At 46.5% G+C, this 21,750-nt stretch overlaps 1 protein-coding gene across 1 annotated transcript in view; it reads left to right on the top strand.

The window, feature by feature from the left end:
- The window catches only part of tmem235b (transmembrane protein 235b), a 101,366-nt gene that overhangs the window by 44,981 nt on the left and 34,635 nt on the right, over positions 1 to 21,750 (top strand). The window contains exons 2-3 of the mRNA XM_085963774.1: positions 2,847 to 2,927; positions 9,453 to 9,590. Of these exons, the coding sequence (XP_085819900.1) occupies positions 2,847 to 2,927; positions 9,453 to 9,590 (219 nt within the window). The remainder of the gene's footprint in view (positions 1 to 2,846; positions 2,928 to 9,452; positions 9,591 to 21,750) is intronic.

Genomic DNA, 21,750 nt, shown 5'->3' with positions numbered 1-21,750 from the left:
CCAGCCTCTGACCTGCTCTAGTAGCCATAGCATATGTGGCTGCTCCAGTTTCTGGTCAATGGCGATCCCCAGGATGTTGCTGGTGGGGGGTTTAGCAATGGTAATGCCATTGAATGCCCTGGGGAGGTGGTTAGACTCTCTCTTGTTGGAGATGGTCATTGCCTGCCACTTCTTACATAAGAACATAAGAACATAAGAAATAGGAGCAGGAGTAGGCCAATCGGCCCCTCGAGCCTGCTCCGCCATGCAATAAGATCATGGCTGATCTGATCCTAACCGCCAATCCACTATCACAGAACCATCTCCTGAATCTAACAGAATCAGACACACGAAATAGGAGCAGGATCAGGCTACACGGCCCCTGGGCCCGCTCCGCTACCCACAGGGCCATGACCGATCCGAACCTAGACTCATGTCCAAATTCCTGCCCGCTCCCCATAACCCTTAATTCCCTTTACTTTTAGGAAACTGTCTATTTCTGTTTTAAATTTATGTAATGATGTAGCTTCTACAGCTTTTTGGGGCAGCATATTCCATGGACCTACCACCCTCAGTGAAGTCGTTCCTCCTCATCTCAGTTTTGAAAGAGCAGCCCCTTATTCTAAGACTATGCCCCCTAGTTCTAGTTTCACCCATCATCGGGAACATCCTCCCCGCATCCACCCGATCCAACCCCTTCACAATCTTATATGTTTCAATAAGATCGCCTCTCATTCTTCTGAACTCCAATGAGTAGAGTCCCAATCTACTCAACCTCTCCTCATATGTCCATCCCCTCATCCCCGGGATTAACCGAGTGAACCTTCTTTGTACTGACTCGAGAGCAAGTATGTCCTTTCTTAAGTATGGACACCAAAACTGTACGCAGTATTCCAGGTGCGGTCTCACCAATACCTTGTACAACTGAAGCAATACCTCCCTATTTTTATATTCTATCCCCCTAGCAATGAAAGCCAACATTCCATTGGCCTTCTTAATCACTTGCTGCACCTGCATACTAACCTTTTGAGTTTCGTGCACCAGGACCCCCAGATCCCTTTGTACTTCAGTACTTTCCAGTTTCTTGCCATTAAGATAATAACTTGCTCTACGATTTTTCCTGCCAAAGTGCATAACCTCACACTTTCCAGTATTGTATTCCATCTGCCAAATATCTGCCCACTTACTTAGCCTGTCTATGTCCCCTTGCAGGTTTTTTATGTCTTCATCACTCACTACTTTCCCTCCCATCTTAGTATCATCTGCAAACTTTGATATGTTACACTCGGTCCCCTCCTCCAAATCGTTAATATAGATTGTAAAGAGTTGGGGACCCTGCACGGACCCCTGCGGAACACCACTAGTTACTGATTGCCAGTCTGAGAATGAACCATTTATCCCAACTCTCTCCCTTCTGTTAGATAGCCAATCCTCTATCCATGCCAGAATATTATCCCCAATCCCGTGATTTTTTATCTTAAGCAATAATCTTCTGTGTGGCACCTTGTCAAATGCCTTTTGGAAGTCTAAATACACTACGTCCACTGGTTCCCCTTATCCACCCTATATGTTACTTCCTCAAAGAACTCCAGCAAATTTGTCAAACATGACTTCCCCTTCATAAAACCATGCTGACTTTGTCCTATTAAATTATGATTATCCAAATGTCCTGTTACTGTCTCCTTAATAATGGACTCCAAAATTTTACCTACCACAGATGTTAGGCTAACCGGTCTATAGTTTCCAGCCTTCTGTCTACTGCCCTTTTTAAATAAGGGTGTTACATTAGCAGTTTTCCAGTCTGCCGGGACCTTTGCCGAGTCCAGGGAGTTTTGGAAAATTATTACCAATGCATCCACAATCCCTACCGCCACTTCCCTCAAGACCCTAGGATGTAAGCCATCAGGTCCAGGTGATTTATCCGCCTTGAGTCCCATTATTTTACCGAGTACCACTTCCTTAGTGATTTTGATCGTGTTTAGCTCCTCCCCCCCTTTAGCCCCCTGTTTGTCCAGTGTTGGGATATTCTTAGTGTCTTCTACTGTGAAGACTGATACAAAATATTCATTCAGTGTTTTTGCCATCTCCATATTTCCCACCATTAATTTCCCAGTCTCATCCTCTAAGGGACCAACATTTACTTTAGCCACCCTTTTTCTTTTTATATAACTATAAAAACTCTTACTATCTGTGTTTATATTTTTTGCTAATTTACTTTCATAATCTATCTTCCCTTTCTTAATCAATCTTTTTGTTATTTTTTGCTGTCTTTTAAAGTTTTCCCAATCCTCTATCCTCCCACTAGATTTGGCTACCTTATATGCCCTTGTTTTTAGTCGAATACTATCCTTAATTTCTTTACTTAGCCACGGATGGCTGTCTTTTCTTTTACACCCTTTTCTTCTCAGTGGAATATATATTTTTTGGAAGTTGTAAAATAACTCCTTAAATGTACACCACTGATCATGTATCGTCTTACCCGTTAATCTATTTTCCCAATCTTGTGACGCGAATGTGACTTGTCACTTATCAGCCCAAGCCTGGATGTTGTCCAGTTCAGCTTCGATAAAGTGTCAGTTAAAGACATATTTATAGATGAACAGGGCTTTTGTGACACTGTATCTTCAGAATTAGTTGTATTATATCAGAATGCCGGTAAATCACCCCCTTTTATATTATCAGTCCCCTAATTTTATAGCTTATGTTCTGTAAAACTGAAAACTAAAGGTTACACGATGAATGAAATTATTTAAGTACAATAAACAGATATGAAGGTGTGATACATTCACTGCTCTTTACTACAACTATTTAAAGAATATTTAGGATCATCTGTGTAAAATATTCTGTCTTGTTCTTTTTGTTTTCAGGTAAAAATGCTTGCGTTGCTTTAATAGACCCCTTTGGGGAAGAGAGTCAGAATGTACCTGAATCACAGCATCACTTACTGTGTAAGTCCCAGTATTTTCTGTGTGAGTCCCGGTATTTTCTGTGTGAGTCCCGGTATTTTCTGTGTGAGTCCCGGTATTTTCTGTGTGAGTCCCGGTATTTTCTGTGTGAGTCCCGGTATTTTCTGAGTCCCAGTATATTCAGTGTAAGCACCAGTATTTTCTGTGTGAGTCCAAGTATTTTCTGTGTACATAAGAACATAAGAAATAGGAGCAGGAGTAGGCCATTCAGCCCTTCGAGCCTGCTCTGCCATTCAGTAAGATCATGGCTGATCTTTGACTTCAACTCTACCTTCCCACCCGACCCCCATATCCCTTGATTCTCTTAGTGCCCAAAAATCTATTGATCTCTGTCTTGAATATACTCAACGACTGAGCCTCCACAGCCCTCTGGGGTAGAGAATTCCAAAGATTCACCACCCTCTGAGTGAAGAAATTTCCACTCATCTCAGTCCTAAATAGCCGACCCCTTATTCTGAGACTGTGACCCCTGATTCTAGACTCCCAAGCCAGGGGAAACATCCTCCCAGCACCTACCCTATCAAGCCCCTTAAGAATTTTGTATGTTTCAATGAAAGCACCTCATTCTTCTAAACTCTAGGAAATCTAGGCCTAGTCTACTCAATCTCTCCTCATAGGACAATCCCCCCATCCCAGGAACCAGTCTGGTGAACCTTTGTAGCACCCCCTCTATGGCAAATATATCCTTCCTTAGGTAAGGAGACCAAAACTGTACACAATACACCAGGTATGGTCTCACCAGGGCCCTATATAATTGCAGTAAGACTTCTTTATTCTTATACTCCAATCCCTTTGTAATAAAGGCTAACATACCAGTTGCTTTCCGAATTTCTTGCTGTACCTGCATGTTAACTTTCAGTGATTTGTGTACAAGGATACCCAGGAATCATACATTCAGGCAAGTTTTTTAGTAAAGGAATGATGGAATTGTGGAACAGATTACCAGTAGGTGTGATGGAACATAAGAACATAAGAAATAGGAGCAGGAGTAGGCCAATCGGCCCCTCGAGCCTGCTCCACCATTCAATAAGATCATGGCTGATCTGATCCTAACCTCAAATCTTCTATCACTCTCCATCCCACCCGAACCCATGTGATCTCCCGGGAGAGGCGAAAAACCAGATAAAAAACCCAATGACCAATTTGGGAGAAAAAAATCTGGGAAATTCCTCTCCGACCCATCTAGGCGATCGAAACTCTTCCAGATCATTCTGTCCCTATACAGAACAAAAACCCATGACAAGACTGGATAAATTCCTATTAGGAAATCGATAGTTTCCCAATCACAGTAAGGAAAGTGATGGGAGGTTTGGAAGGGCAGGTGAGATGGACCAATTATGTCCTGCCCAAAATATTACTTTGTGTCTATGTTTGCAAGCATCTGCACTGAAAACACAGGGATATATTGAATCACAGCCCCCACCTGTTTGGTGAGAGAGGTGGGAAAGGGAGCTAGTGAGGAGAGAGCAATTAAAGAGTAAGATATGGGGAGAGGCAGATTGTGAGGTTAAAAATAAATACGGCAAAAGAGAGGTGTGAGAAAGAGATGGGAAGAGAAATGAAGATGGAAAGAGAGACAGATTCTTGGGTCGTAAGGGAAAATGGGGAAAGAGACGGAACAATGAGAGAGACGAGGAAGAGGTTTTGCAGGGCAGGCTCAAAGGTTAAGCTTAAATATTACTCTGACGTACATAGTACCCAGTACAGTTCTGATGGACAACTGGGTGGAGCATGCGTCGTGTAAACTTGGCCCACTTTTAGCAGATGGTGCAGCAAAAGTGACACCCAAATAGTAAGTTTACAATTATTCTTGAGGGGCTAGGAGGGGTAGCTGTGCTCCTCCAGGCACAACAAGAATAATGTGGGTTGCTGCTGCCCCGGGCTCCACCCCACCCCCACCCCTGCCCCGGGCTCCACCCCACCCCCACCCCCGCCCCTGCCCCGGGCTCTACCCCACCCCCACCCCCACCCCTGCCCACTTTCCTGCTAGCTGGGTTGGCTTCCGGGCCATCTGATTTTGCACCAGCCCAGAGCTGACGAGCTGCAGTGGGGCACCTACCTGTTTAGTGCCCACAGTTTGCCAGCGGCATGGTAATGAGGCCTGGCTCTCAAAATGGACCGGGCTTTCTGTCAGCCGGATTGTGCGGCTGCCCGATAGTTAAAATCTACTCCATTATCAGCAAACTCCTGCTTCATGGTGAAGCCACTTTACCCATTGCTATAACTGGCTACCCTTAGTAGAGGTAATACATACAGTTAGACATTAATATTGGTAATATCACTATCACAACTGAATATGAACACATTAGACTTACCAAGATAGGCACCAGGGACCATGAAAATTGATTCTGTTGATAAATGACTGTCCCCTTGTTATTAGTAATCAATTAAAAATTGCACTTTCCTATGACTTCATTCTCTAAACTAGGCTTGTATTCCCTGGAATATAGAAGGTTAAGGGATTATCTGATTGAGGTTTTTAGGGGTTTGAAAGGAATTGATAGGATAGATAGAGAGAAACTTTTTCCGCTGGTGTGGGAGTCTAGGACAAGAGGACATAACCTTAAAATCAGAGCCAGGCCATTCAGGAGAGAAGTTAGGAAACAATTCTTCACTCAAAGGGTGGTAGAAGTGTGGAACTCTCTCCCACAATAAGCAGTAGATGCTTGCTCAATGAATCATTTTAAATCTGAGATCTGTAGATTTTTGCTAGCCAAGGGTATTCAGGGATATGGAGCCAAGGCAGGTGGATGGAGTTAGGATACAGATCAGCCCATGAACTCATTGAATGGTGGAACAGGCTCGAGGGGCTGAATGGCCGCCTCCTGCTCCTATGTTCACCTTCCTCATTAAATCAAAATCACAGTGGCTGATTGTCGTAATGTTAATTTCTTATTGTGTGGAGAAAACTGGGAGAAAAAGATATAAAATGAAAAGAAATTATTTAAACATTAATATATTTGGAATGAGGCTGCTGTAACATTACTCTTAACCTACAGTTTTTACTTGTATATATCCACCTTACTCTGACCAATTTTTGCCACATTCCTGCCTATGACTTTGACAATCTCTTTAATCTTTTATAATTGATGAAATCCCAAGGTCAGTTCGACTTCTAAGAGATTATATTGAATAACCTTCGAATCATCTGATTCCAGATTAGAATCAGAACAAATGTCATACGGGACACCTGTGCCCCGGGATTCATGCTAGTTTGTAGACACTGGTGCTCTTGAAGGTGCTTAAAGATATTGACTGAACAAAGCAGCCTTGTGGCACAGCGATTGATAAGTATCTGACTACGTGTTTCTTACAGTGATGAATGCAAAATCAATGGGAAAATCAGCACAGACTATTCCATTGTACCTTATCGCAGCAGAGTCAAGAGCCAGATCAATGGATGCCTGTTATACTGATTTCATAAGATATCAATTAAATTCAAACCTTTTAGAACATTTAGGAGGGCAGATCCTGCCATATTGCTACTGTTTGCTCTTGGGAGAAAAGTGTAGGCATTGGAGCAAAATTAAGATATCACTACAAACATATCATGGTGTTGGCATCAAAGTAAAATCAGGGCACTAAGTTAAAACCACTCCATTGCGATATGGCGGTTACGTTTTGTAAAAACAATTGTTTTTCAATGGTTTTACACATCTACTTGTACATCAACTGGAAATCTTTGATCTTAAATGATAAAATTAGATGTTCCATACTCAACCACTAAATTATTAGACCATTATTATATGTGCAGATCATAAGCAATATTGGGAATTTCAGCAGCCATTTTCTGACTTTCCATCTCCTGTTCATAAAGTGCACCAAATCAAAGGTACAAAAGTCTGGTCCCTGCTATATGCCTCTTAAAAGGACAATTACTGAGGAGCAGTTTCCCCACAAACTTCCTTCCTTGAACCCACTGCTCAACAGGCAGCTCATGTTCGCGCTCCTAAACACATTTCCTAGAGCCCTATCAAAGTATTCAACTTGGGTATAATAGCGAAATACTGCTGATGCTGGAAATCTGAAATAACAACAGAAAATGCTGGAAATACTCAGCAGGCCAGGCAGCATCCGTGGAGAGAGAAACAGAGTTAACGTTTCAGGTCTGGGACCCTTCATCAGAACTGGAAAAAGCTGGAGATGTAACAGATATTAAGCAGGTGCAGAGACAGGGGGGCGGTTTGGGAGGGGAGGGAGGAATTGAAAGAACATCCTGTACTTTTGTAAGAGGCAGGAAAGATAAAATGTTGCAAATGGGAATGGCAAAAATCATACTGCATGAAAAATGGGGGCAGGGATAATTATCTGAAATTGTTGAACTCAATGTTGAGTCCGGCAGACTGCAAAGTGCCCAATCGAAAGATGAGGTGCTGTTCCTCGAGCTTACGTTGCGCTTCATTGGAACAATGCAATAGCCCGAGGACAGAGAGATCAGAGTGGGAGTGAAGCGGTGAATTAAATTCCTTCCTCCCCTCCTAAACCCGCCCCCCCCCCTGTCTCTGCACCTGCTTAATATCTGTTACATCTCCAGCTTTTTCCAGTTCTGATGAAGGGTCCCAGACCTGAAACGTTAACTGTTTCTCTCTTCACGGATGCTGCCTGGCCTGTTGAGTGTTTCCAGCATTTTCTGTTGTTATTCAACTTGGATGAAAGGACAGAATCATCCTCTGAAAAAGGTTCTCTTTGTTTTCTGACTGTTCTGAGAGTATAGGGAGGGCCTGGACATAACAGCCACGAGAAGCCAAGTGTGGAGAAGCTTCAGATGATCTGTGCCAGAATTCTCGGAGATTGACTCAGCTGGTGTCCAGGACTATATAAAATTCCCACTGTGCGATTGTTGACAAAAGGTGTTTCTAAACTACAACCGATGGCTTAAATGGAGAAAAACTAGTCATTACCTGAAATTCAATTTCAATTTCAATGTTCCGAGAATGTGATAATGAGACAAAGATCAATCAGGTTCTTGCACAGACCAGGGATCCAATCGGAGAGCTCCAATCTGGTTTGTTATTGACGCATTATCCCACTGAGCTGCCAATTTCAACTGGTTTTAGAATGATGTGTGAAATGTCTCTATTCAAAACCTGCCCTTTCCCCTTTCCCAGACTGATAAATCCGCTTTGTATTTCCAGCATTTTCTGTTAGAAACATAGAAGATAGAAGGAGTAGGCCATTCGGCCCCTCGAGCCTGTTCCGCCATTTAATGAGATCATGGCTGATCATCCAAATTCAGTACCCTGTCCCTGCTTTCTCTCCATATCCCTTGATCCCTTTAGCCGTAAGAAATATATCTAACTCCTTCTTGAATATATTTAATGAATTGGCCTCAACTGCCTTCTGTGGTAGAGAATTCCACAGGTTCACCACTCTCTGGGTGAAGAAATTCCTCCTCATCTCAGTCCTAAATGGCTTACCTCTTATCCTTAGACTGTGACCCCTGGTTCTGGACTCCCCCGCCATCAGGAACATCCTTCCTGCATCTAGTCTGTCTAGTCCTGTTAGAATTTTATAAGTTTCAATGAGATCCCCTCTCATTCTTCTAAACTCTAGCGAATATAAGCCTAATCGACCCAATCTCTCTTCATACGTCATTCCTGCCATCCCAGGTATCAGACCGATTCTTATTTTTAGAATTATGAGGGTAGAAATTATGGCCAGCAGTATTTTCGCTTAACGTGTTTGGACCAAATTCCTCTCTGCTTTATTTTAACGCAGACATCAACCCATTTAATGTAATCGTGTCCCGGAATGAAGCTCTTTACAAGTCTCTCTTCTCTTCCATTGTCACATCTCCGCTTGGTAACACCCTATAGTGGTACAGCTCAGATCAGCAACTCGGGGAGTTCAACTTCCCATCCCACCACACTAGGATACCACAAATTGGAACTCTGATGCCCTACAGCAACAATGCCACATTACTGTCAAACTTAGTAGAAATAGGTCAAAGCTGAATCAGTAAGGAACATTATTAATAAACATACGTACGATATATACACACCTTTTAACGGGTAGCGTTTCTGTACAAAATAAATTCGATCTTGATCTTTAGAATGATACTTGAGGGCTTTTTCAGCAATGTATTTTGCACGGGTCCTGTACATTATATTGACAACTGGAAACAAGAGCTTATTTTCTCTTAAAACTATTATTTGAAAGTCAGTCTCCTGTATTGTGCCATGGTACATATTTTGTACATCTCGTCTTGATTTCACAAACTTTCATGCACTGAAGATATTTAATTCAATCATGTTCAAGAAAATCAACATGGAAAAGTGTAGGAACAATGCACAGTACATAGATAAAATATAACCAGTCTCAGAGCACTGGAGTCCATCAGAGAGGGACTTCATGTCCCATCTATTATTGTCAGGTTTATAAGCTGTATTTATAGTTTCACTTCTGTGAGATAATTGGTGTGTTGGCCCATGTTTGAAGGTCACTGAGTTTGCAACAGTTCTTAGCCGAGCCACTAACTGACAGCTTACACCATCTCTCTCTTCTCAGTTATGCAGAAGGCATTTGTCATTTTGCTCCCTCTCAGTCTGGTTCTCCTGGTGCTTGGTGGTATCTGCGGGCTGGTCAGCTCTTTGGCTAACGGTCTCTACATGTTGATGTTCACTGGTTCCTACTTTCTGGTTGGAGGTAAGACTTGTTGATGTCTTTTTTTTAAATACAGTTACAGAAACGGTAATCACGAACTTGCACTTTCCTTGAGCCCCATTCATTTTCTTTGGGTGACACGAGAACAATTACACAGTGATTCAAAAATTACTAAATGTTTAATTGAAAATGCTCCATTTGAGGTAAAGTAGTTGTGGTAAACCACTGTTGTTGTTGTTGTTGTTGTTGATACACACTGTTGTACCTATGCATGCCTCAACATGTCTCGGCTGGCTCCACCCACACAGGCCCAGGTATAAAGGTGATTGACCTGCAGCCCCCTGCCTTCTTGGAACCCAGTCAACCACGAGAGGCATGCTCTGTTCTTTGCTAATAAAAGCCTTTAGTTACTCTCTTAACTCTCAGTCTTTTATGAGTAATTGATAGCGCATCAATTTTATTAGCAAAAACAAAATGTCGACATTTGCTGAACAGCAGGCTGCTGCACCAAACGCTGAACAGCAGGCTGCTGCACCAAACGCTGAACAGCAGACTGCTGCACCAAACGCTGAACAGCAGACTGCTGCACCAAACGCTGAGCAACAGGAGCTGCTGCGAGCCCTCAGACCAACATGCCTGGACCTAGACCCCCAAGAGGCGGGTTCGGCTACCAAATTCGCGCATTGGCTGCGTTGCTTCGAGGCCTACCTGCAAGCCTCAACTGTGACCCTGGACGAAAACAAGTTGGAAATCCTGGCCTCAAAGGTGAGCCACCAAGTTTATACAATAATCCAGGACGCGACGACCTACGCGGCGGCTATCGGTCTGCTAAAAGGGCAATACGCACGCCCGGTAAATACGGTCTATGCCCGGCACCTCTTAAGATCCCACAGACAGCAGCCCGGGGAATCGGTGGAGGCCTTCCTACGGGCACTACGGATACTCGGCCGAGACTGCGACTGCAAAGAAGCATCAGCCGCAGCACACACGGAGGGACTGATCCGAGATGCTTTCGTTGCGGGTCTAAGGTCCGACTACTCCCGGCAGAGACTGTTGGAAAAGGGAGAAATGGACCCGAGAAAGGCAGTGTCCCTCGCGCTCTCGCTCGACGCGGCCCACAGGAATATGGACGCCTTCTCCCCTAACCGCTCCGCAACGTGGACGCCACAACCTTGGGTCATGGGACCGCCACCTTCAACTGCTGCTGCGATGTCCAAGGCACAGAAATGTTATTTTTGTGGCCAGGCAAAACACCCCAGAGCACGCTGCCTGGCGAGAAACGCTACCTGCTCCAGCTGCGGGAAGAAAGGACACTATGTCAGCGCCTGCAAAGGTAAAACCGCTAACGCCAGCAGCGCCACGTGCGAACCGTGGGGGCAGCCATCTTGTCCGCCATCTTGGGCTCCCCCAGCCGCGTGGGGATCGGGACCATGGGCGCCGCCATTTTGTCCGCCATCTCGGACGTCTCCAACTTCAACCACGGGGGACCCGGACTCAACCACCGCCTCACCTGACGACCACATCGACTCGCTCGACCATACGCTGGCCTCCGTGACGCTGGACCAATCTCTCCCTCATCAACTGTCCAGGTCCATGATGGACATTAAGGTAAACGGCCGCGCCACTACCTGCCTTTTTGACAGCGGGAGCACGGAAAGCTTTATCCACCCCGACACGGTGCGGAGTTACTCTCTCCCGGTCCTGCCGACGCGACATCGGATCTCTTTGGCTTCCAAAGCCCAGTCAGCGGACGTCAGTGGCTACTGTGTAGTGACCCTTTCAGTAAGGGGCACAGAATACAAAAATTTTAAACTCCTGGTCCTGCCCCATCTTTGCGCTGCCGTTCTACTGGGGTTGGATTTTCAGTGCAACCTTAAGAGTGTCACATTAGCGTACGACGGACCCCTCCCCCCACTCACAGTCTGCAGCCAGCAGCTTTTAAATTGCCCGCCGCGCACCATTTGCAGCCTCTCCACCCTTAAAGTCCCCCCCCCCTCCTTGTTCGCTAACCTCACCCGCGACTGTAAGCCCATCGCTACCAAAAGCAGGCGTTACAGTGCCGGGGATAGGAGCTTCATTAAATCCGAGGTAGCAAGACTCCTGAAGGAAGGGATTATTGAAAGTAGCACCAGCCCATGGCGAGCACAAGTGGTGGTAGTGAAGACTGGCGAAAAACAGCGCCTAGTTATTGACTACAGCCAGACGATCAATCGCTACACCCAGCTAGATGCATACCCACTCCCCCGCATATCTGACATGGTCAATCAGATAGCACAATACCGGGTGTTCTCGACGATTGATCTGAAGTCGGCATACCACCAGCTCCCCATCAGGGCTGAGGACCGCCAGTACACAGCTTTTGAAGCTGACGGTCGTCTCTACCACTTCCTCAGAGTTCCTTTCGGCGTCACCAACGGGGTTTCAGTCTTCCAACGGGAGATGGACCGGATGGTTGACCAGAACGCGCTCCAGGCCACTTTCCCCTATCTAGACAACGTCACCATCTGCGGCCAAGACCAGCAGGACCATGATGTTAATCTAGAGAAATTCCTCCGTACGGCCCAGCGGCTGAACCTAACATACAACAAGGACAAATGTATGTTTCGTACCAAGCGCCTTGCCATTCTTGGCTGTGTAGTGGAGAACGGAGTCATCGGCCCCGACCCCGACAGGATGCGCCCCCTTATGGAGCTCCCCCTCCCCCACTGCCAAAAAGCACTGAAGAGATGCCTAGGGTTTTTCTCGTACTATGCTCAGTGGGTGCCGAACTATGCGGACAAAGCTAGACCCCTCATCAAGTCCACCTCCTTCCCCCTGACAGCAGAGGCCTGTGCAGCCTTCACTCTCATAAAAGGAGATATTGCGAAGGCCACAATGCACGCAGTGGATGAGTCCATCCCTTTCCAAGTGGAGAGCGACGCTTCCAACTTTGCCCTAGCTGCAACCCTTAACCAGGCGGGGAGACCCGTGGCCTTTTTCTCAAGGACCCTCCAGGGCCCCGAGATTCGACACTCCTCTGTCGAAAAGGAGGCCCAGGCCATTGTGGAAGCTGTGCGACATTGGAGGCATTACCTGGCCGGAAAACGATTTACCCTGCTCACTGACCAGCATTCAGTAGCTTTTATGTTTAATAATAAGCAGAGGGGCAAAATCAAGAACGACAAGATCTTGAGGTGGAGAATCGAACTCTCCACCTACAATTACGATATCTTGTACCGGCCCGGGAAACTCAATGAGCCCCCAGATGCCCTATCACGTGGTACATGCGCCAACGCGCAGGTCGATAGGCTGAAGACCCTCCACAATGACCTCTGCCACCCGGGGGTCACCAGGTTTTTTCACTTCATCAAATCCCGTAACCTGCCCTACTCCATCGAGGAGGTCAGGACCATGACCAGGAACTGCCAAATCTGTGCCGAGTGCAAACCGCATTTTTATAGGCCAGACAGAGCAAGCCTGATCAAAGCCACGCGCCCCTTTGAACGGCTGAGCGTCGATTTTAAAGGGCCCCTCCCCTCCTCCGACCGCAATGTGTACTTCCTCAACATAATTGATGAGTACTCCCGTTTCCCGTTTGCCATCCCTTGCTCAGACATGACCAGTTCCACGGTCATTAAATGTCTGAAAGACCTCTTCGCCTTGTTCGGTTTCCCTAGCTATATTCATAGCGACAGGGGCTCATCCTTTATGAGCGACGAACTCCGGCAGTACCTGCTCTCGAGAGGTATCGCTACAAGCAGGACCACCAGCTACAACCCCCGGGGGAATGGCCAGGTGGAAAGGGAGAATGCGACGGTCTGGAAGGCAGTCCTTTTAAACTTGAAATCTAAGGGCCTCCCGACCTCTCGCTGGCAGGAAGTCCTCCCTGCGGCGCTCCATTCCATTCGGTCACTGCTCTGTACAGCCACCAATGCTACCCCTCACAAGAGAATGTTCTCCTTCCCCAGGAAGTCCACATCGGGGACCTCGTTACCGACATGGCTGACTTCTCCAGGACCCGTCCTACTGCGGAAGCACGTGAGGTCCCATAAGACGGAACCCTGGTCGAGAGGGTGAGCCTCCTCCATGCCAACCCTCAGTATGCTTACGTGGTGTACCCGGACGGGCGGGAGGACACAGTCTCCATACGAGACCTCGCACCTTCGGGTGCTCCCGAAACACCCCCCTCGCCATCCACCACTACCCACGCCTACCCCCAGTACGCTTACGTAGCGTAACCGGATGGGCGGGAGGATACAGCCCCCACACGAGATCTCGCACCTTTGGGTGCCCCTGAAACACTACCATTGCCATCCACCACTACCCATAACCCAACCCCGCTAGACGGCATGCCGCAGCCCCAGGACCCGTCATTGACCACCCAACCACTCAATGAGACGCCAGACTCAACGTTGGATGCTGCACCATCACCGCCGCCACCACGACGATCAGGACGGCATACAAGGCCACCTGATAGACTTACTTACACGAACCTTTAGTACACTTCACCCCGCCGGACTCAATTTTAAACAAGGGGTGAATGCGGTAAACCACTGTTGTTGTTGTTGTTGTTGTTGATACACACTGTTGTACCTATGCATGCCTCAACATGTCTCGGCTGGCTCCACCCACACAGGCCCAGGTATAAAGGTGATTGACCTGCAGCCCCCTGCCTTCTTGGAACCCAGTCAACCACGAGAGGCATGCTCTGTTCTTTGCTAATAAAAGCCTTTAGTTACTCTCTTAACTCTCAGTCTTTTATGAGTAATTGATAGCGCATCAGTAGTGAAATATTTCCCTTTATGATGAATATCACACAGTATATCTAGTGATGGACTCGGGGGGAATTTTTCGGGGGGTCAGCGTGTGCGTTCGGTGATGGATCGGATAGGAAAAAAAAATGTTGACAGCGGGTCGGGACCCCGCTGTCAACCCACCGCCATGCACCTTTCCCAGATGTCGAGTCTGTCAGCGCTGAACAGACCTGACACGCAGCGGCGGGGAAGGCAATTCAGGTCATTATGACCTTGTTAACAGCCCACTAAGAAGTATTTTGAGCTCAACTTTACATTTTACGAGGTCGCCCACGGGGTTCATGCTGCTCGGGGATCACGTCAGGTTAGGAGGTCAGGGGTTGTATGACCATGGAATCATCTCATTACTTGACGGCTGCAAATGTGCTATAAAAGCTCCCCTCTCATTGCTGCTCACTTTCCAAGCTCAGAAGCTGTTGCTTACTGCATTTGGAAGACAGATTGAGCTTTATGCAGGTTGCAAGTGTCTGGAGTAAACTCTCTATCCTGTGTCACCTCATTGGAACAACCTCTCTAACCATTGACAGATCACTTTTATCATCTCAAGATCACCTGCCATCTATTACATCAGCATCGGTGCCCTTGAAACTATTTCACCTTGGTCCTCAGAATCCCACCACAATCAGCCCCAACACCAGCAGCACCAGGCACACCAGCAGCACCAACAACACCAACCTTCTCCGCAATCAACTGATGCTGCACAGGACACAGGGCATCAGCACCCGACCACATTGCTGTCTGGAACGCCAGGGATGGCCTCACCATGGCCACATTTACTTCACTTGACGCTGTACACCCTGGCTGCCACATGATATGCCAGGTTGACACCACCCCATACCAACATCATAAAGCATCCCTACAATGCCCAAGCCATTCCTTTCACACTCATGACCATTGCGGGGAGTACTGTTATGTCTCACCATTCACTGCAACTCACTAAGCCACTTACAAAGGTGCACACAAATCTGTCCATGAACGCAAAGTGTTGAAAATAAAGGTTTCAGTGTTTGACAGCACATTAACAGAAACTTCACATGAACATTGGCTAAAACACACAAGTGCTTATCCTTGTGTGTTGTTAGTTGGTATGATTGGGCTAGGATGAGGGTGAGTGTTAGGGGTGGCTAGTGAGAAGTAGATAGAGAGGGATGGGTGGAGGTGCAAGGTAAGTTGGTGTGAATAAGGATGTGCAGGAGTAGGGCAGGGAAGGCAGAGTGATGGGGATGTGATGAGTGGCACAGCAGGATGAGGTTGAGTGTGGCTTTGCAGTAATGTTACGTTATCTACTGAGATCATTGAAAGGTTTGCACCACTGCAGCCTGGTCCTCCTGACGACATCCTTGCTTGTGTCCTCCTGTGTAATGTGCAACCAGGCTGCGTTGATCTCCTGAGGAGGTCTCCTCCGCCCATGGGAAGGGAAGAGAGCCTCCCTGCGTGCTGTGACTCCCTCCATAATATGGATGGAGTCATGGGAGAGCCTGGGTACAGCCGTGCACCTCTGTGCAGTGCTTGTCAGTGTTTGCAGCACCTCAATGCTGTAGAACGCTGACTGCACAACTGTCAAACTAAATTTGTGCATGGTCCCTTTAAGGAAACTGGCTGATGATGCGTCGTTAAATGATGTCACCAGACCCGCTTCCTTCAACTGGCCGGCAAACGCGCTGGGCGGGCTTAACAAGCCCAATCAGGGGAAAATGATTTTGGACCGCGGGCTGGAGCCAACAGCGAGGTCAGGACCCGCCACCGACATCACCCGCCACGGACCCGCCGAGGTTGGTAAAATCCAGCCTGAGGAGCTGATAAACTCAGATACTTTAGCAGGCTGTCCTGCTGCCCTTTATTTTCTGTTCAACTCTAATGAACCCAAAGAACAGCCCAGATTTCAGAACTGCACTTGTCTGACTCTTTGAGGGCTCCAGAGTATGAAACAAGCAGAATAAAAGCAAATCAAAACACCCAAAACTTTGACTTTTGTTTCAGAATAAGAGGTGTTGAAAGCAGTGACTATCATTGGGTTCTACCAATTGCATTTTCTGCCAGTTATTTAATTACTCTCAATCACATGCCCCAGTGCAAGATGGGGTGAGACCTGCTCGCAAGCCAGTGCTGCTCGAGAGCTGGATGCTGGGAGGTGAATGGGAGCAAACTCTGATTTCCCTCCCCTCTCTGTGGCCTCCCCTCACCATCTCCATTGCTACACAACTGAGGTAAGGCATCACTGGTATGAGTCTGCATCCAAACACTGCACACCCAGCACCTTGGGGCATTATCACCAGCACCACTCTGCTACCCTGATAGATAAGTAAACATTCTATTGTCTAGAATAAAACCTACTACGGATTGCTCTCTTGCCACTAGAGAAACTTCTAAAACTCACCTTGAATCACATAGCTCTACGGACAACTTTATAGAGAAGGATCTATTTCATATGTAGCTATAAGAAAGAGGGACAGATAGAGAGGTTTATCTTGTTGCCACCAGAAGGTAGAATGAGTCAGTGAAGATCTAAATTTCTTTTGTTGTTTCTGAAGATGGTCACTATGATAGCCTGGCAAACACTCGTCAATGCCTGCACTCTTCAGTTCCCTCTCCCCACTGTGGGATTCATTTCGTTCATAGAAAAAGTAGAATTCCCATTTATATGGTGCCTTTCACATCCTTGGGATGCCCCAAAACACTTCAAAGCCAATGAATTAATTTTGAAGTGTGGTCTCTTATTTTGTAGGCAAATGCAGCAGGCAGTTTGCACACCACAAGGCCCCACAAACAACGAGATGAATGACCAGATAGTCTGTTTTGGTGGTGTTAGTTGAGGCATGAATGTTGGTCAGGACACTCAGAGAATTCGCTGCTCTTCGAAAAAGTGCCATGGAAACTTTTGCATGGTCCCAGTTTAACATCTGATCTGAAAGAGTCATCTCCAACAGTGCAGCACTCCCTCAGCACTGCACTGAAATGTCAGTCTAGATTATGGCCCAGAAATTCGGGTCGGGGGCTTCCCGCGGGTGCAAGCCCCCGACCTGCACTTACCTTGCGCGACGGCAGTTGAGCTGTGGGCCCCCGTGGAATTCCGCTCCGGGGCCTGGTCCAGCTGCCGGTGCGCTGTGCTTGCGTGTCCCAGGGGCGTAGTTAGTGTGATGTGTCCCCTGGGATCACGTGAGCCATGGGCAGCCAATCGGAGGAGGGAAAAGCCCATTCATAAGATTGACAGGAAGACCTGTCTAAACTTATGAATACTACGGGCCTCAAAATAGCATTAAACCTTCAAATAATTTTTTTTTTAAATCACACTTTTTCAATAAACTACAAATTACATTAAATAACTATTTTAAACAATAATTTAAATTTTTGAAAAAAAATTTATAAAAAAAACGGCTAAAAATAAACTTACCTTGCTTTAAAGTATTTAAAAATAATAAACCTGTTGAAAAAATGTTTTAATTTTAATTAATTGACCACTGACCTTGTAAAAAGCAGGCCTTACGCCTGCTTTTTAAATGTGTAAATCCTACAGGCTTAACCTCGCGTGAAAACCTGAAAAAAAACCTAAGTTCAAAGCGCACGCGCAGCCTCCCCGGCGCACGCGTTCAACCTCTGAACCCCTTCGTTCAGAGGATCGGAAGTGCCGGTTTCCCGCGCATGCGCAGTGCATGCAGGAAACCCGTACTTCCATTCGGCCTATGGGTGAGTACCCCGTGCGTACTCAACCGTGGAGAGCCGAATTTCTGGGCCACTGTGCTTAAGCCCTTGACATGGGGCTTGAACCCGTGACTGTATGACTCAGAGGTGAGAATGCGACCTCTGAGCCAAGCTGACACAAGTGAAGAAAGATGAAAGGCTGGATCCCCCCAGGATTCGAATCAAGAGCCATTTTGTCCCAATGAGGCACTCGACCAGCTAAACTGCCCATCGTTCGATATACAGACAGAAACAGAAAATAAAGTAATTCATTACTTTTAAATTGAATTTTTAACTTGTACATAAAATTCATAAATTGCAGCTCCTACTTTGGAATTTGATGAACCACTGTACACTATTTTCCATAGACATCCTTCACAATTCATTTGTCCTCGACATAATAATTCTTTGATTACAACGTCTATACAAAGTCAGACTAAACATGTACAGCAGCTGAATTATTACATTGAGTCATAGAGTCATAGAGTTTTACAGCACAGAAAGAGGCCCTTCGGCCCATCGTGTCTGCGCCGCCCATCCATCCCTGTCCAGTCTAATCCCATTTTCCAGCATTTGGTCCATAGCCTTGTATGCAATGGCATTTCAAGTGCTCATCCAAATGCTTCTTGAATGTTGTGAGGGTTCCTGCCTCCACCACCCTTTCAGGCATTGAGTTCCACATTCCAACCACCCTCTGGGTGAAAAAGTTCCTCCTCAAATCCCCTCTAAATCTCCTGCCCCTTACCCTGAATCTATGCCCCCTTGTTATTGACCCCCCCACTAAGGGGAAAAGTTCCTCTTTATCTACCCTATCTATGCCCCTCATTATTTTGTACACCTCAATCAGGTCCCCCCTCAGCCTTCTCTGCTCCAAGGAAAACAACTCCAGCCTGTCCAGCCTCTCTTCATAGCTGAGGCGCTCCATCCCAGGTAACATCCTGGTGAATCTTCTCTGCACCCTCTCCAAAGCAATCACATCCTTCCTATAGTGAGGCGACCAGAACTGCACACAGTACTCCAGCTGTGGCCTCACCAGCGTTTTGTACAGCTCCATCATAACCTCCCTGCTCTTATATTCTATGCCTCGGCTAATGAAGGCAAGTATCCCATATGCCTTTTTAACCACCTTATCTACCTGCTCCGCTGCCTTCAGGGATCTATGTATATGTACACCAAGGTCCCTCTGACCCTCTGTACTTCCTAGGGTCCTACCACTCATTGTGTATTCCCTTGCCTTATTTGTCCGTCCAAAATGCATCACCTCGCACTTTTCAGGGTTAAATTCCATTTGCCACTTTTCCGCCCATCTGACCAACCCGTTTATATCGTCCTGTAGCCGGAGGCTTTCCTCCTCGCAATTTACCACCCCACCAATTTTCGTGTCATCTGCGAACTTACTGATCATACCTTTTACATTTTCATCCAAATCATTTATGTAGATCACAAACAATAAGGGACCCAGCACCGATCCCTGAGGTACCCCACTGGACACAGGCTTCCAGTCACAAAAGCAACCTTCGACCATCACCCTCTGCCTCCTGCCACTCAGCCAGTTTAGGATCCAACGCGCCAAGGCACCCTGGATCCCATGGGCTCTTACCTTCTTGACCAGTCTCCTATGCGGGACTTTGTCAAAAGCTTTACTGAAGTCCATGTACACCACATCCACAGCATTTCCCTCATCCACCCCACTAGTCACCCCCTCGAAAAATTCGATCAGATTTGTTAGACATGATTTACCCTTGACAAAGCCATGCTGACTATCCCCGATTAATCCTTCCCTCTCCAAGTGGAGATTAATTTTGTCCCTCAGAATTTTTTCCAATAATTTCCCCACCACAGATGTTAGACTCACTGGCCTGTAATTCCCTGGTTTATCCCTGCTACCCTTCTTGAATAATGGTACTACGTTAGCTGTTCTCCAGTCCTCTGGTACATCCCCTGTGGCCAGAGAGGTTCTGAAAATTAGTGTCAGAGCCCCTGCAATCTCCTCCCTTGCCTCCCACAGCAGCCTGGGATACATCTCGTCCGGGCCTGGGGATTTATCCACTTTTTGGCCCGCTAAAACCGCTAGCACCTCCTCCCTCTCGATGCTAATATGTTCAAGTATGTCACAGTCCCCTTGCCCGATTTCTATGTCTGCATCGTCTTTCTCCATAGTGAACACAGATGCAAAAAATTCATTTAAAACCCCGCCTACATCCTCTGGCTCTACACACAGATTGCCACTTTGGTCCCTAATGGGCCCTATCCTTTCCCTGGTTATCCTCTTGCCCTTAATATACTTATAAAACATTGCAACAAGCCCTGGGACTCACTGCTATATCACATCATTTCAGCTTGAGTGAGTACATTATATCAATATAATTGGCTTTATTAGAGTTTAACAGAGAAATGTCATACAAGCATAAGGATGTAGCATTGAAAAATGCCATCCTGATCATCTAACTCCTGTTACAAGATTGAGGTAGACATTTAAATATTCTACTTTTCTGTGAATGAAATGAATCCCACAGTGGGGAGAGGGAACTGGAGACTGCAGGGATTGACAAGTGCTTGCCAGGCTATCATAGTGACCATTTATACAGCCCCAAACCATTTATCTCTTTACTTCTACTGAATCAAGGATTGTGCCAGTTCATAAGAACATAAGAAGTAGGAGCAGGAATAGGCAACTTGGCCCCTCGAGCCTGCTCCGCCATTCAATAAAATCATGGCTGATCTTGGGCTCAAAGCCACTTCCCCGCCCGCTCCCCATAACCCTTCAATCCCTTATCTTGCAAAAATCTATCTCCACCTTAAATGTATTTAATGACCCAGCCTCCACGGCTCTCTGGGGCACAAAATTCCACAGATTTATGACCCTCTGAGAGAAGAAATTCCTCCTCATCTCAGTTCTAAAAGGGCGACCCTTTATTCTGAAACTATGCCCCCGAGTTCTAGATTTCCCCACGAGGGGAAGCATCCTTTCTGCATCTACCTTGTTCACAGAATCACAGAATCACAGAAACCCCACAGTGCAGATAGAGGCCATTTCGGCCCATCGAGCCTGCACCGACACATATTCCACCCGATCCCCGTAACCCCACGTATTTAATCCCCCTAACACTAAGGGTCAATTTATCATAGCCAATCAACCTAACCCGCACATCTTTGGACTGTGGGAGGAAACCGGAGCACCCGGAGGAAACCCACGCAAACACGGGGAGAATGTGCAAACTCCACACAGACAGTCGCCCGAGGCCAGATTCGAACCCGGGTCCCTGGCGCTGTGAGGCAACAGTGCTAACCACTATGCCACCGTGCATCCCCTCAGTATCTTATATGTTTCAATAAGATCACCTCTCATTTTTCTAAATTCCAATGAGTATAGGCCCAACCTGCTCAACTTTTCTTCATAAGTCAACCCCCTCATCTCAGGAATTAACCTAGTGAATCATCTCTGAACTGCCTCCAATGCAAGTATATCCTTCCTTAAATAAGGAGACCAAAACTGTACGCAGTACTCAAGGTGTGGTCTCACCAATACCCTGTACAGTTGTAGCAGGACTTCCCTGCTTTTATACTCCAACCCCCTTGAAATAAAGGCCAACATTCCATTTGCCTTTTTGATTACTTGCTGTACCTGCATGCTAACTTTTTGTGTTTCATGCACAAGGACCTCCAGGTCCCTCTGAACTGTAGCATTTTGTAATCTCTCTCCATTTAAATAATAATTTGCTTTTTTATTT

Source organism: Somniosus microcephalus, chromosome 21, assembly GCF_052327205.1.
Source record: "Somniosus microcephalus isolate GS21.2 chromosome 21, FLI_Smic_1.0, whole genome shotgun sequence".
NCBI lineage: Eukaryota > Metazoa > Chordata > Chondrichthyes > Squaliformes > Somniosidae > Somniosus > Somniosus microcephalus.
Note: the sequence above shows the minus strand (reverse complement) of the source record. Positions and strands in the feature narration are given on the sequence as shown.